The sequence below is a fragment of the Rhinatrema bivittatum genome, chromosome 1 (genome assembly GCF_901001135.1).
Source record: "Rhinatrema bivittatum chromosome 1, aRhiBiv1.1, whole genome shotgun sequence".
Classification (NCBI taxonomy): Eukaryota; Metazoa; Chordata; class Amphibia; order Gymnophiona; family Rhinatrematidae; genus Rhinatrema; species Rhinatrema bivittatum.
Genome location: NC_042615.1, coordinates 8,055,455 through 8,069,564, shown reverse-complemented (window position 1 = coordinate 8,069,564; position 14,110 = coordinate 8,055,455). Strand labels below are relative to the sequence as shown.

Here is a 14,110-nt window from a genome sequence, read left to right as displayed (position 1 = left end):
TCCAGAGGTGCACCGAGTATAGAGAGTGCTCTGCAGCACCTGAAGTTGCAGGAGAGGATACATTTAAATGAGGGTACATTTATTACTGTAGGGTAAAGTCTGCACATACATTTTCAAAGCAAACACATGCACAAAAGTTTGCTTTGAAAGTTTGAGGTTTAGTGACTTGGTGCACAGATTAATTCATACAAAGTTGCAGCTCCTCTTCAGAGTCTGGGTTAAATTATGCGCTTATGTTTTAAAATAAAAAAGTATATGATTAAGTTCCAACTCCACCCAAACTCTACTTCTCGCCTCCAGGATCGCCTCTCCCAGTTCATATAAAAGTGGACAAGTAACTGAGTTATGCACATACTTTTATGTGCAATGAGAGCCTTCTGCAAGCATAAAACAAAGTTTTATGTGCAGAAATGGCTTTGAAACTTCAACCCCATATGAACAACCTGCAGCAAACTGCTACTTCCGGTGTGGACATCGAGATTTGTTAAGAAATCCTAGCATGAACCGATGATGAGCAGAGTCCTGCGCCATCCTTGTGCACATGGATGATACCAAACTCATCAGCCGCTCACCAGTTTTCTGGGGTCCTATCACAAGGAATCTGGGCAAGCGATCACAGGTTTTCTCTCTAGACCAGATGTCCCGGTGTCGTCTGTCATCGCAAGGATTCTGCAAAGAAATTGAGAATTGTTACCTCTCCTGAGTAGCCCAAGAGATAAGAAGGGGGAGGAGCCATTGACTGGATTTACCCTTTGATTATAGAATCTTACTTATACTTTCACCCCAAAGATGTGAACAATTATATGAAATTCAGCACCATCTCTCAATAAACTGAGCATGATTGGCATCAAATATCAAATCCAAAAAACATGCCAGTGGTTCCAACAGGAAGCTGTTGCTAGATACGTGGGGTAGATACTGTAAGCCTAAATGGCTAAGTAAATTAGCCCTATAGAACTTATCCAGCTAAGTTCCTTGGGTAATCAACGGCATAGTCATCCGGCGTAGAAGTCACTACTTAGCCGGATAATTTGTATCCATCTAAGTTCAGATCTGCCATTGAGCAGGTCTAACATAGATGGAGAACTTAGCTGGCTAAGTCTAAAAATCACTACTTAGCCAGATAAGTAGCACAGTCCCAATCTGCCCACTGCCTGTCCACAAAGATGTCTGGCTAAGAGATAGCCTGATAAGTGACTTAGCCAGATATCTAATGGCCACTGAACGTAAGCAGATATTCAGCGGCTGCTAGATAGCCGAAAAAGTCCTACTTATCCAGCTATCTGCCAGCTGAATATCAGGCCTTTTAGGACTATCTGATAGATTACAAAGAATTTTATGTATTTTAAGAACATATAGCAATGGAGTTCATGGATAATCCACTCTCAAAAAATGTTGTTCTTTAGTTAAGAAACAAGATTCATTGGGAGACAAAATTTTTTTAGTACAAGTCAACAACTCGGGTGTATTGTTTGCAGGTATCAACGTATAATTTGTTTGGTCAGATAACTGCAACAAAATCTCCTCACAATAGTGCAACCAATCCTGTACAGCAATGGCACTATCTTTGTCCGCTGGCTTAATTACAATACAATAATCTTTTGCCAAATGGATAAGACGCGTTTTAAGTCCATTCCAAGATCGTAAAAGGTTTTATATATTGATTTTCAAAACTGGACATATCTTGAAGGATCAGATTATGAAAAGTAGCTTTATATGGATCTTTAGGGACTGGTGGTAACCATTTTGATGTGGTTGCAAATAACCGAGGCTTACTCTGCAGGAAAGCCTCGCATAGAAAATAAGAATTTTACTTGTAGCTTACGAATAAATCAGTACAGACTTATCCAGTATTTGAAGAAATCATATTGTAGAGTTGGGACAAATAATAATCCCAAATTCAAAAGTTCTTTTGAGTAGGGGAAGGTGGCAAAGATTAATTACTGTGGAGGCTGAGGTGTCCAGAACCTTATTTGAAGACCTTCCCAGCTGGATTATGATTAAAACAATTTTCAGAATAAGGGATGATTGGTTTTACAATGCATGAATTTGAATCACAGGTATACTTATTGGCTAGATGTTTTCAAGCAAGAGGATACACTATGCATGCCATTAAGACAGCTTATTGGCAAGCCCTATCTTCCGACCATGCTGCTGGCTCTCATCTCTGCTCCTGCAAGTGGTGATGCCTCCATGCTGCTGGCTCTCATCTCTGCTCCTGCAAGTGGTGGTGCGTCCATGCTGCTGGTTCTCATCTCTGCTCCTGTAAGTGGTGGTGCGTCCATGCTGCTGGTACTCATCTCTGCTCCTGCAAGTGGTGGTGCGTCCATGCTGCTGGTTCTCATCTCTTCTCCAGCAATTGGTGGTGCATCCATGCTGCGAGTTCTCAATTCAGCACCTACAAGTGGTGGTGTGTCCATGCTGCTGGTTCTCATCTCTGCTCCTGCAAGTGGTGGTGCCTCCATGCTGCTGGTTCTCATCACTGCTCCTGCAAGTGGTTGTGCCTCTATACTGCTGGTTCTCATCTCTGCTCCTGCAAGTGGTGGTGCCTCCATGCTGCTGGTTCTCATCTCTGCTCCTGCAAGTGGTGGTGCCTCCATGCTGCTGGTTCTCATCTCTGCTCCTGCAAGTGGTGGTGCCTCTATACTGCTGGTTCTCATCTCTGCTCCTGCAAGTGGTGGTGCCTCTATACTGCTGGATCTCATCTCTGCTCCTGCAAGTGGTGGTGCATCCATGCTGCTGGTTCTCATCTCTGCTCTTGCAAGTGATGGTGCCTCCATACTGCTGGTTCTCATCTCTGCTCCTGCAAGTGGTGGTGCGTCCATGCTGCTGGTTCTCAACTCTGCTTCTGCAAGTGGTGGTGCCTCCATGCTGCTGGTTCTCATCTCTGCTCCTGCAAGTGGTGGTGCATCCATGCTGCTGGTTCTCTGCTCCTGCAAGTGGTGGTGCCTCCATGCTGCTGGTTCTCATCTCTGTGCCTGCAAGTGGTGGTGCCTCCATGCTGCTGGTTCTCATCTCTGTTCCTGCAAGTGGTGGTGCCTCCATGCTGCTGGTTCTCATCTCTGCTCCTGCAAGTGATGGTGCCTCCATGCTGCTGGTTCTCATCTCTGCTTCTGCAAGTGGTGGTGCCTCCATGCTGCTGGCTCTCATCTCAGCTCGTACAAGTGGTGCCTCCATACTGCTGGTGCTCATCTCTGCTCCTGCAAGTGGTGGTGCCTCCATGCTGTAGGTTCTCATCTCTGCTCCTGCAAGTGCTGAGGAGACCGGATTGCTGGGCCCCGATTCAGGGCCGGACCATCCCCCACCCTCCCCGAATCCGGAAGTGAGAGGGAGGAGCCGCACGCTGAAAAATGCTGCGACTCCGGTGCTTGCCACCGCCGGTGCGTCGCCAAAGCCGTGCGCGCCCAAGGGGTGCGCACGGCTTTGTCCGGCTTAGTCCGGACTAGGACGGACCAGGACGGGCTGAAGGGAGCCCAGCACCATCTCTGATTGCTGAGAAGCAGACAAATCAGCTCATAACGACCGACGACCCTGTTTCTTTTTTAAAAGAGATGCCTCCAAAAAGAAAAGGGAAGGTAAGGGTGTTTCCACCAGAGCCCTTGCCTTCCCTACTTCAATTTGAAATCGATCGTTTTATGACCCAGCTGGGGAAAGAGAGTACCAATGAGACTGTTGGACGTAACCCGGAAGGAGAACGGGTTACACCCGTTGAGGAGGCATCTCTCAGCCCTGACATACGACCGCCTCCGGCCCGACGGGATATCAATGGAGATGCAGCAAATACCGAAGAGGAAAAAAGATTGTTGTCTTCTGGAGGAGCAAGCTCCATGTTGGACTCAGTGGAAATTGAGGAAATTTCTCCTCAATTAGAGAGACAAAACCCTTCTCAACCTGAGGACCCAGGTACTGTGCGGGCAATAAATTTAAGACCAGAGACGGTAACTTTAGGGGCAATCTGGGATTTAGTAAATGGTTTAAATGATACTGTTAACCGACTGGAAGAGAAAATAGACTCAGTATCCAATGATCTGCAGCAAAAATATACAGGGATACAAAGACAGACAATTGAGGTAGTAAATAGAATAGGGGAAGCTGAGAAGAAAATAAAGTCCTTACAAGATTTGAGTGTAGCTATGGTAAAAGACCAGTTGGGTTCCTCAAAACGATTAGAAATAATGGAGAACAATATTAGACAGTTAAACATAAGGATAATAAATTTTCCTAGAATAGCAGGGGAGATTCCCTTTGTTTCCTTTAAAAAGTTTTTGGCAGAAGTTCTTGGTTTTTCTGATATTAATAATAATATGCTTGCAATAAATTCTTGTTTTTTTTGTTAAAAGAACTTCTCCTCAAGCTTTGACTATCCCTGCTAATCTCACGAGTTTTTTGGAAAACTCAGACATGCAAATATTAGGTAGAGAAACTTTGATAGTTTCTTTCATTTCATCAACAGATATTAGTACCCTTATGAAAGTATATTTTCAAAAATTTCCCATTATGTATTGTGGACAAAACATTAAGATATTCCCAGACCTTGCGCCAATTACCAGAACAAAGAGGCGTGAATTTTTAGATTTAAGACAAAGAGTAACAGTCTTAGGTTTCTCCTTTTTGTTAAGGTACCCCTGCCGATGTATAATTAGAAGGGGTACTGAGTCATTTAGCTTTAGCCAGCCAGATCAGTTACGACAATTTGTAGAATTACGAGAACCTCTTGCTTCATCTCCAGTAGGAACCTAAATAATGCAGGCATATATATAAACACCAGCTGTAAATGAGCTGTTTTCAGAATTAATAGTTTTTCTTTTATTTTTCTTTCTCCCTTGTCATTGTCTAGCTATCTCAGATGTTATATATATATTCCTGGAGATATGGTTACCATTAGATTTCTTTAGTTATATACTACATATTATGCAATTATGTACATTTTTAAGGTGAATAGTTTTTCGAAAAATAATTTTCCTTTACTTTTTTTTTTTTTTGTTATGTGGTAATTGCAGATATGTTTTTTTTTTTGTTTTTATTTACCAATTCAATTAAGATTGAATGTAATGATTGATCTAATGTAAACTGAAAAATAATCAATAAATAAATAAATAAATAAAAAATAGTTTGTAATCCACAAAAGGACAACACCTCCTATCCCATGACTTTTTAATTTTCTTAGAAGTCTCTCATAAGGGACTTTGTCAAATGCCTTCTGAAAATCCAAATACACCTCATCTACCAGTTCACCTTTATCCACATGTTTATTAAGCTCTTCAAAAAAATGAAGCAGATTTGTTAGGCAAGACTTCCCTTGAGTAAATCCATGTTGACTGTGTTCCATTAAACCATGTCTTTCTATATGCTCTACGATGTTGATCTTGAGAATAGTTTCCACTATTTTTCCTGGCACTGAAGTCAGGCTTACTGGTCTATAGTTTCCTGGATCACCCCTGGAGCCCTTTTTATATATTGGGGTTACATTGGCCACCCTCCAATCTTCAGGTTCAATGGATGATTTTAATAATAGGTTACAAATTTTAACTATTAGATCAGAAATTTAATTTCTGAGTTCTTTCAGTACCCTAGGATGCATACCAACTGGTCCAGGTGATTTGCTATTCTTTAGTTTGTCAACCTGGCCTACTTCATCTTCCAGGTTCACAGTGATTTGGTTCAGTTCGTCTGATTCATCATCCTTGAAAACCATTTCCGGAACTGGTATCTCCCCAACATCCTCATTAGTAAACATGGAAGCAAAGAATTCATTTAGTCTTTCTGCAATGGCCTTATGTTCCCTAGAAGCTCCTTTAACCCTTTGGTCATCTAACGGTCCAACAGACCCCCTCACAGGTTTCTTGCTTTGGATATATTTTAAAAAGTTTTTATTATGAGTTTTTGCCTCTACGGCCAACTTCATTTCAAATTCTCTCTTCGCCTGTCTTATCAATGTTTTATACTTAACTTAACAATGCTTACGCTTTATCCTATTTTCTTCAAATGGATCCTTCTTCCAATTTTTGAGGATGTTTCTTGGCTAAAATAGCCTTTTTCACCTCACCTTTTAACCATGATGGTAATCGTTTTGCCTTCCTTCCACCTTTCTTAATGTGTGGAATACATATGGACTGCGCCTCTAGGATTATTTTTTTAAACAATGTCCATGCCTGTTGAACACTTTTAACCTTTTCAGCTGCACCTTTCAGTTTTTTCTAACTATTTTCCTCATTTTATCACCTTTCAGTTTTTTTCTATTTTCCTCATTTTATCAGTTTCCCTTTTGAAAATTTAGTGTTACAGCTGTAGATTTACTTGTTGACCCCCTTGCAGTTATTAGTTTAAATTTGATCATGTTATGATTACTATTGCTAAGTGGCCCCGCCACCATTACCTCTCTCACCAAATCCTCGTTCCACTAAGAATTAAATCTAAAATAGCTCCCTCTCTCGTTGGTTCCTGAACCAATTGCTCCATGAAGCAGTCATTTATGACTTCTAGGAACTTTATGTCTCTACCATGTCCTGATGTTACAATTATCCAGTCAATATTGGGGTAATTGAAATCTCCCATTATTATTGCACTGCCAAATTGATTTGCTTCCCTGATCTCTCTTAGCATTTCATCATCTGTCTGACCATTTTGTCCAGGTGGACGGTAGTATACTCCTGTCACTATATTCTTACCCAACACACGTGGGATTTCTACCCATATAGATTCTACTGAGCATTTAGTCTCTTGTATGATCTTTATCCTGTTGGACTCTATACCCTCCCGGACAGAAAGTGCCACACCCCACCATATTGATCCTCCCTATCATTGCAATATAATTTGTATCCTGATATAGTACTGTCCCATTGGTTATCCTCCTTCCACTAGGTCTCTGTGATGCCAATTATGTCAATCTCATCATTTACTGCTATACACTCTCCCAACTTACTTCTTAGACTTCTGGCATTGGCATACAGACATTTCAAATACCACAACACACCCACTATTGTAGCACAGGTAGCTTTTATTGAGAGAGAACGAAACTCTTTAAAAGCTTTCATATAAGTAAACTATTTTTTACCACTGTAAGAAGGGCAACTAGTAACTATGGGTGAGGGTTTGGTGGCCGCCTAGGTTTTGGGGGCAGTTTTACATACACGGTCAGAGGTACGAACAGCACAGTACACATCAGTGAAGGTTTGATGTGATTTGGAGTGATGAGAGGGTACACCAAGATGATATTTGTACATTGTACTCTCGACCTAGCTTGATAGCAACTAGGTAGAGAGTGCATCAAGCTAGGTCAAGAGTATTTTATCTGGGAAAACAAATAAGCTTGGGAATAATTTGCTGATATGGAGGTTACTACCCTTAACCAATAAGCCTTAATGCTGTTGATGCAACTCCAACATTGCTCTCTCCTTCAATGGCAAGAATTAATGGGGATTTGGATTCAAAATAGCAACCAACAAGGGCCCAGACTTTGATAGTCTGGGAAACTCATAATTATAAAGATGGCTTCTATGGCCAGTAGTTACTGCCATAAGCTTGCTGGGCAGACTGGATGGACAATTTGACCCTTTTCTGCCATCATTTCTATGTTTCTATGGTCCTGGTGATTTGCTACTCTTTAATTTGTCAATCTGGCCTTTTACATCTTCCAGATTCACCGTGATTTCATTCAGTTTATCCAAGTCATAACCTTTGAAAACCTTCTCTGGAACTGATATCTCCCAAACATCATTAGTAAACATGGAAGCAAAGAATTTTAGTCTTTGTGCATGTTATGAATACGCTGCCCGTGGGGTCCCCCCCCGAGCAAGCTGACTCACCGCTGCTTTCTTTGCCGAGGCGGCAGGACGCCGCCATCGGCCTTTCCACGCGGCCTGGAGGCCGCCCTGAACTCTCTTCAGCCTCCGCGGCGGAGCCACGGCTTCCTTGGGGCCCGGGACGCCCCCGACGCCATCTTGTTCTTCACGGCGTTCCAGGCCGCAGCCCCAAGCTTGACTGGCGGCAGGAACCGCCCCCGGGGCCTCCTGCAGCGGCTGGAGCCACTGCCGACGTCAGGGCCTACGTTCCAGGCCAGCCCTGCCTCTCTACTAGTGTCTGACGCCAGACGCTGTGCAGGCCGCTGTCTAGGGTCCTGCACAGCCCTGCTCTGCCTGCTTAGACGCGCGGCCGCGTCTCTCTACAGGATTTAAAGGGCCAGACACAGGAAGTGTCTGGGCCCCACCTAATGACTGTTTCCTGGTTCCAGCCCTATAAAGGGGCTGCTCCGTCAGTTCTTCGTTGACTTGCATCGTCGTTGGTCTTCACCCTGGAGACGCCTGTCTGCCAGGGCCGTTGTAAGGTCTTCTTCTCGGAGCTCCACACCTTGATGTCTTGTTTCATGTTCCACGTCTTCGCCTGAGGTCCATGTCCAGGTTTCTTCGTCTTCGTCCTGGTGTTCCTGCCTTCCTGATGTTCTTGCCTTCACTCCGCCTCGTCCTTGCTCTGGAGCCTTCTGGTACCGGTAGGCCGGGGGTTCCCCAGATGTAGTTCCTGGGTGGACTAGGCTGCCGGTGGACGGTTGTCCTGTGCTCCTGAGCCGTGAAGCCTGCTGTGTGTTCCTGCGCTGTCCCGCTCCTGTCGTGGTCCGCGACCAGCCTTGGGGCTGTGTAGGACGCGTAACGGACAGGGTGGTCCGCGACTCAGTCCCGCGGGTGGCCTGAGTAGGGCACCCTGAGAGACAGTGCCAATGTCCTTGCCTTGTGTCTTGCCTTGATGCCATGTGTCTTCGTGTGCCTTATCCAGCCATGTGTCTTGCCTCGGATGCCGTCCGCATCATCCCAGCCATGTATCCTCGCCTTGGATGCCGTCTGCATCAACCTCGTCACGTGTGTCGTCTGCGATGCCATCCGCATCGATCCTGGTGTCTTGTATCCACAGCCCTGGTGTCACGTCTTCTGCCAAGTGTCTTCGAGCCATGTGATGCCGTTGCATCAACTCCAGTGTTTCCATGTCAAGGCCCGTCTGCCCTCAACCTCAGGCCAGGCCTGCTGCTCCATGCTGCTCGCAGCAGGTCCGAAAGGGCCCGGAATGGTCGGAGGACCATTCACCTTCCAACATCCTCGGATGTTTGGCCATGGGAGCTTGCCGGCCTGGCAGAGGGTAGAGTGTCCAGCCACGCAGAGCCACCATCAACCCTTGGTTCGGCCATGGACGGTCGGGGTCGGGCTGAGGCCCATGGGCACACGTAAACCACCGGTACATAACACTGCAATGGCCTTATCTTCCCTAAGAGCCCCTTTAACCCTTTGATCATCTAACTTTTCAACTAATTCCCTTGCATGTTTCCTACTTTGGATATATTTAAAAATGTTTTTATTATGAGTTTTTGCCTTTATGGCCAACTTCATTTCAAATTTTCTCTTAGCCTGTCTTATCAATGTTTTATATTTAACTTGGAAATGATTATGCTTTTTGCTGTTTTCTTCAGATGGATCCTTCTTCCAGTCTTTGAAGGACATTTCTTACCTAAAATAGCATTTTTCACCTCACCTTTTCACCAGGCCGGTAACCATTTGGCCTTCCTTCCACCTTTCTTTTTTTTTTTAATTTATAATTTTATTGAACCATTTAACAGTAAACATGACCTCCTTCCACCTTTCTTAATTACATCTGAACTGTGCTTCTAAGATGGTATTTTTAAACAGTGTCCATACCTGTTGCACACTCTTTACCTTTGCAGCTGCACCTTTCAGTTTTTTCAGTTTTCCTCATTTTATCAAACTTTTCCTTTTTAAAATTGTGTTAGAGCTCTAGATTTACATATTTTCCCCCGGTCATTAATTCAAAATTGATAATGTTATCAACACTATTGCCAAGTGGCTCCCCCAGCATTACCTCTCTCACCAGATTCTGCGCTCCATTAAGAATTAGGTCTAATAAAGTTCCCTCTCTCATAAGTTCCTGAACCAATTGCTCCATGAAGCTGTCATTTATTCCATCCAGGAACTTTGTCTCTAGCATGCTCTGGCCCTGTTAGAGCTGCTTCCAGCCTCTACCACAGCCAGGTATCATCAGAGAAAGGTAAGGTTACATTGCATTTATTCTGGTCCAGATATCTCTGGTGACATGCATGCTACTCCCCTCTGACTCTGCGTTTTTGTAAATCAATAAATGGTAGCTGCCGGACTCTAGATAATTTTGGAAGCTTTGCTAGATATCTCCTCATGATTACATACCTTTTAGGATGTCTAATGTGTTGACGATTTTGATATAATCTGCAAAAATTCAAACCTCTTTTGATAGACCCACTGCAATACTGCTGATGAAAATGTTGAAAGGAACTGGTCGAATAATTGCTTTGATTTCATTCTGTATAATATCTAGTATTTGCTCTTATTGTACAAGTTATCTTGTTATGATGTAACTTTCCTCCTCTCTATCCGTTATATGTAAACCGATGTGATGTCCACATGAACTTCGGTATATAAAAGTGTTAAATAAATAAATACAATATGTAGTGCTTCTGCAATCAGTGCCTGCTCTTATTCTGTATAATATCCAGTGTCACTGCATTCAGTGTCTGTTCTCATTCTGTACAATATCAAATGCTTTTGCAATCAGCTCTTGCTCTCATTCTCCAAAATATCCAGTGTCACTGCAATCAGTGCCTGCTCTCATTCTATGGTATCCAGTGTTATTGCAGTCAGTTCCTACTCTTATTCTGTACAATGTTCAGTGTCACTGCAGTGTCTGCTCACATTCTATACAAAATCCAGTGTAAAGATAGTCAGTGCCTGCTCTCATTCTGTACAGTATTCAGTGTCACTGCAGTGTCTGCTCACATTCTGTACAAACTCCAGTGTAAAGATAGTCAGTGCCTGCTCTCATTCTGTACAGTATTCAGTGTCACTGCAGTGCCTGCTCACATTCTGTACAAAATCCAGTGTAAAGATAGTCAGTGCCTGCTCTCATTCTTTACAATATTTGTGCTACTGCAATCAGTGCCCACTTTCATTATGTACTGTATTCAGTGTCACTGCAGTGTCTGCTTTCATTCTGTGCAATATCCAGTGTCACTGCAATCAGTGCCTATGCTCATTCTGTATGATATAAAGTGTGACTGCAATCATTCCCTGCTCTCATTCTGCACAGTATTCAGTGTCACTGCAGTGTCTGCTCTCATTCTGTACAATATTCAGTGGCACTACAGCCAGTGCCTGCTCTCATTCTGTACAGTATTCAGTGTCACTGCAGAGTCTGCTCTCATTCTGTACAATATTTAGTGACACTACAGCCAGTGCCTGCTCTCATTCTGCACAGTATTCAATGTCACTGAGAGCCTGCTTTCATTCTGTACAACATTCAGTGACACTACAGCCAGTGTCACTGTAGTGTCTCTATCATTTTGTACAGTTTTCTTGTATCACTTCAGTCAATGCCTGCTCTCATTCTGTATGGTATCCAGTGTGACTGAAGTCAGTCCCTTCTCTCAATCTGTATAGTATTCAGTGACACTGCAGTGTCTGCTCTCAATCTGCACAATATCCAGTGTCACTGCTGTCAGTGCCTGCTCTCATTTTGTAGAATCTCAAGTTTCACTGCCATCAGTGCCTGCTTTCATTCTGTACAGTATTCAGTGACACTACAGCCAGTGCCTGCTCTCATTCTGTACAGTATTCAGTGTCACTGCAGAGCCTGCTTTCATTCGGTACAACATTCAGTGACACTACAGCCAGTGCCTGCTCTCATTCTGTACAGTATTCAGTATCACTGCAGTCAGTGTCTTCTCTCATTCTTTACAGTATCAAGTTTCACTGCAATCAGTGCCTGCTTCCATTCTGTACAGTATTCAGTGATACTACAGCCAGTGTCTGCTCTCATTCTGTACAGTATTCAGTGTCACTGCAGAGCCTGCTTTCATTCTGTACAACATTCAGTGACACTACAGCCAGTGCCTGCTTTCATGCTTTACAGTATTCAGTGTCACTGCAGTCAGTGCCTGCTCTCATTCTTTACAATATCAAGTTTCACTGCAATCAGTGCCCGCTTTCATTCAGTGACACTACAGCCAGTGCCTGCTCTCATTCTGTACAGTATTCAGTGTCACTGCAGAGTCTGCTCTCATTCTGTACAACATTCAGTGACACTACAGCCAGTGCCTGCTCTCGTTCTGTACAGTATTCAGTGACACTGCAGTCAGTGCCTGCTCTCATTCTGTACAGTATTCAGTGACACCAAAGCCAGAGCCTGCTCTCATTCAGTACAGTATTCAGTGTCATTGCAGAGTCTTCTCTCATTCTATACAACAATCAGTGACACTACAGTCAGTGCCTGCTCTCGTTCTGTACAGTATTCAGTGTCACTGCAGTAGGTGTCTGCCCTCATTCTTTACAATATCAAGTTCCACTGCAATCAGTGCCTGCTCTCATTCTGTACAACATTCAGTGACACTACAGCCAGTGCCTGCTCTCATTCTGTACAGTATTCAGTGACACCAAAGCCAGAGCCTGCTCTCATTCAGTACAGTATTCAGTGTCATTGCAGAGTCTTCTCTCATTCTATACAACAATCAGTGACACTACAGTCAGTGCCTGCTCTCGTTCTGTACAGTATTCAGTGACACTGCAGTCAGTGCCTGCTCTCATTCTGTACAGTATTCAGTGTCACTGCAGTCAGTGTCTGCTCTCATTCTTTACAATATCAAGTTTCACTGCAATCAGTGCCTGCTTTTATTCTGTACAACATTCAGTAACACTACAGCCAGTGCCTGCTCTCATTTTGTACAGTATTCAGTGTCACTGCAGTCAGTGTCTGCCCTCATTCTTTACAATATCAAGTTGCACTGCAATCAGTGCCTGCTCTCATTCTGTACAGTATTCAGTGTCACTGCAGACAGTGCCTGCTCTCATTCTGTACAGTATTCAGTGTCACTGCAGACAGTGCCTGCTTTCATTCTGTACAGTATTCAGTGTCACTGCAGTCAGTGCTTGCTTTCATTCTGTTCGGTATTCAGTGTCACTGTAGTGTTTGCTCTTATTCTGTACACTATCATGTTTCACTGTACTCAGTGCCTGCTCTCATTCTGTACAATAGCCAGTACTATTGCAATCAGTGCCTGCTCTCATTCTGCACAGTATTCCATACCAGTGTTACTAAAGTGATTAAGGATGCCTGAAAATACAGATTATAGAGCAGCTGAGCAGGACATAAGCAATACTGTGCTTTCTACATTAAGAATCCATTGTGATAAATAAATAATTAAAAAAAAAAAAAAGAATCCATTGTACACATCTGGGCAAACACCAGTAAAATGCAATGGACATACATTACAATACATGTGGCATTTTATTTTAAGAAAAGGTGCTAGCCCTGATGTGTAATCAGTGCATTAATGAACTCCCAGTAGTAGAGTATCATGAAGTTTCTCACCTGCCAAAGAGGGTCCTTTTGCTCAGGGAAAAGCTCGAAGTACTTGTGAGCCATCTGAACTGGGGGCAGTGTCTGTAGCTTCAAATGGGTCCAGCTCTGAACAAAGTTAACAAGATTAAGGAAGGTGTACAAGCCCAGGCGGTCATTCCCATAGTTAGATAAATGGGTCATGAAGATGCTGATCTGAAATAAAACAAAGATAATCCATCAGAGGTAGGGAAGGTATCAGGGAGAGATAAAGAGGAACAACTTGCACAGTGAACATTGAGGATTTCCACTGACTCAGAAGGGCAACGTAGGTGCGGGAATATCTTTCAGCTTGGCTGCTTTGTTTTCAGAATTGTCTTTTCTGTTGCTAGAGATCCTTTCCCATCCAAATAAACCAAACAATAATTTGATAAATTTCCTCGTGAAAGACTCCTCAGGAAATTAAAAAGTAGAGTAGGACTGAATGGTCAGTTTTCCAGACCATTCAGAAGGATAAATGGTTTTCCAGACCATGGAGAAGGATAAATAGTGGAGTGCTCCAGGAATCTGTATTGGGACTGGTGCTGCTTAATATATTCATTAACAATTTGGAAAAAAAATGCATAGAGCAAGGTGATCAAATGTATGGATGAAACAAAATTATTCAAAGTGATCATAACTCAAGTAGATGAGAGAAACTGCAGGAAGATCTTTTAAGACTGTGGAAAAGTGCAAAATGATGTACATAAGG

General features: G+C 43.3%; 1 protein-coding gene across 1 annotated transcript in view; it reads right to left on the bottom strand.

Moving 5' to 3' along the window:
• The window catches only part of LOC115076603 (bifunctional heparan sulfate N-deacetylase/N-sulfotransferase 4-like), a 287,503-nt gene that overhangs the window by 86,118 nt on the left and 187,275 nt on the right, over nucleotides 1-14,110 (bottom strand). The window contains exons 7-8 of the mRNA XM_029578650.1: nucleotides 13,393-13,575; nucleotides 573-669 (exon numbers count right to left, since the gene is read on the bottom strand). Of these exons, the coding sequence (XP_029434510.1) occupies nucleotides 573-669; nucleotides 13,393-13,575 (280 nt within the window). The remainder of the gene's footprint in view (nucleotides 1-572; nucleotides 670-13,392; nucleotides 13,576-14,110) is intronic.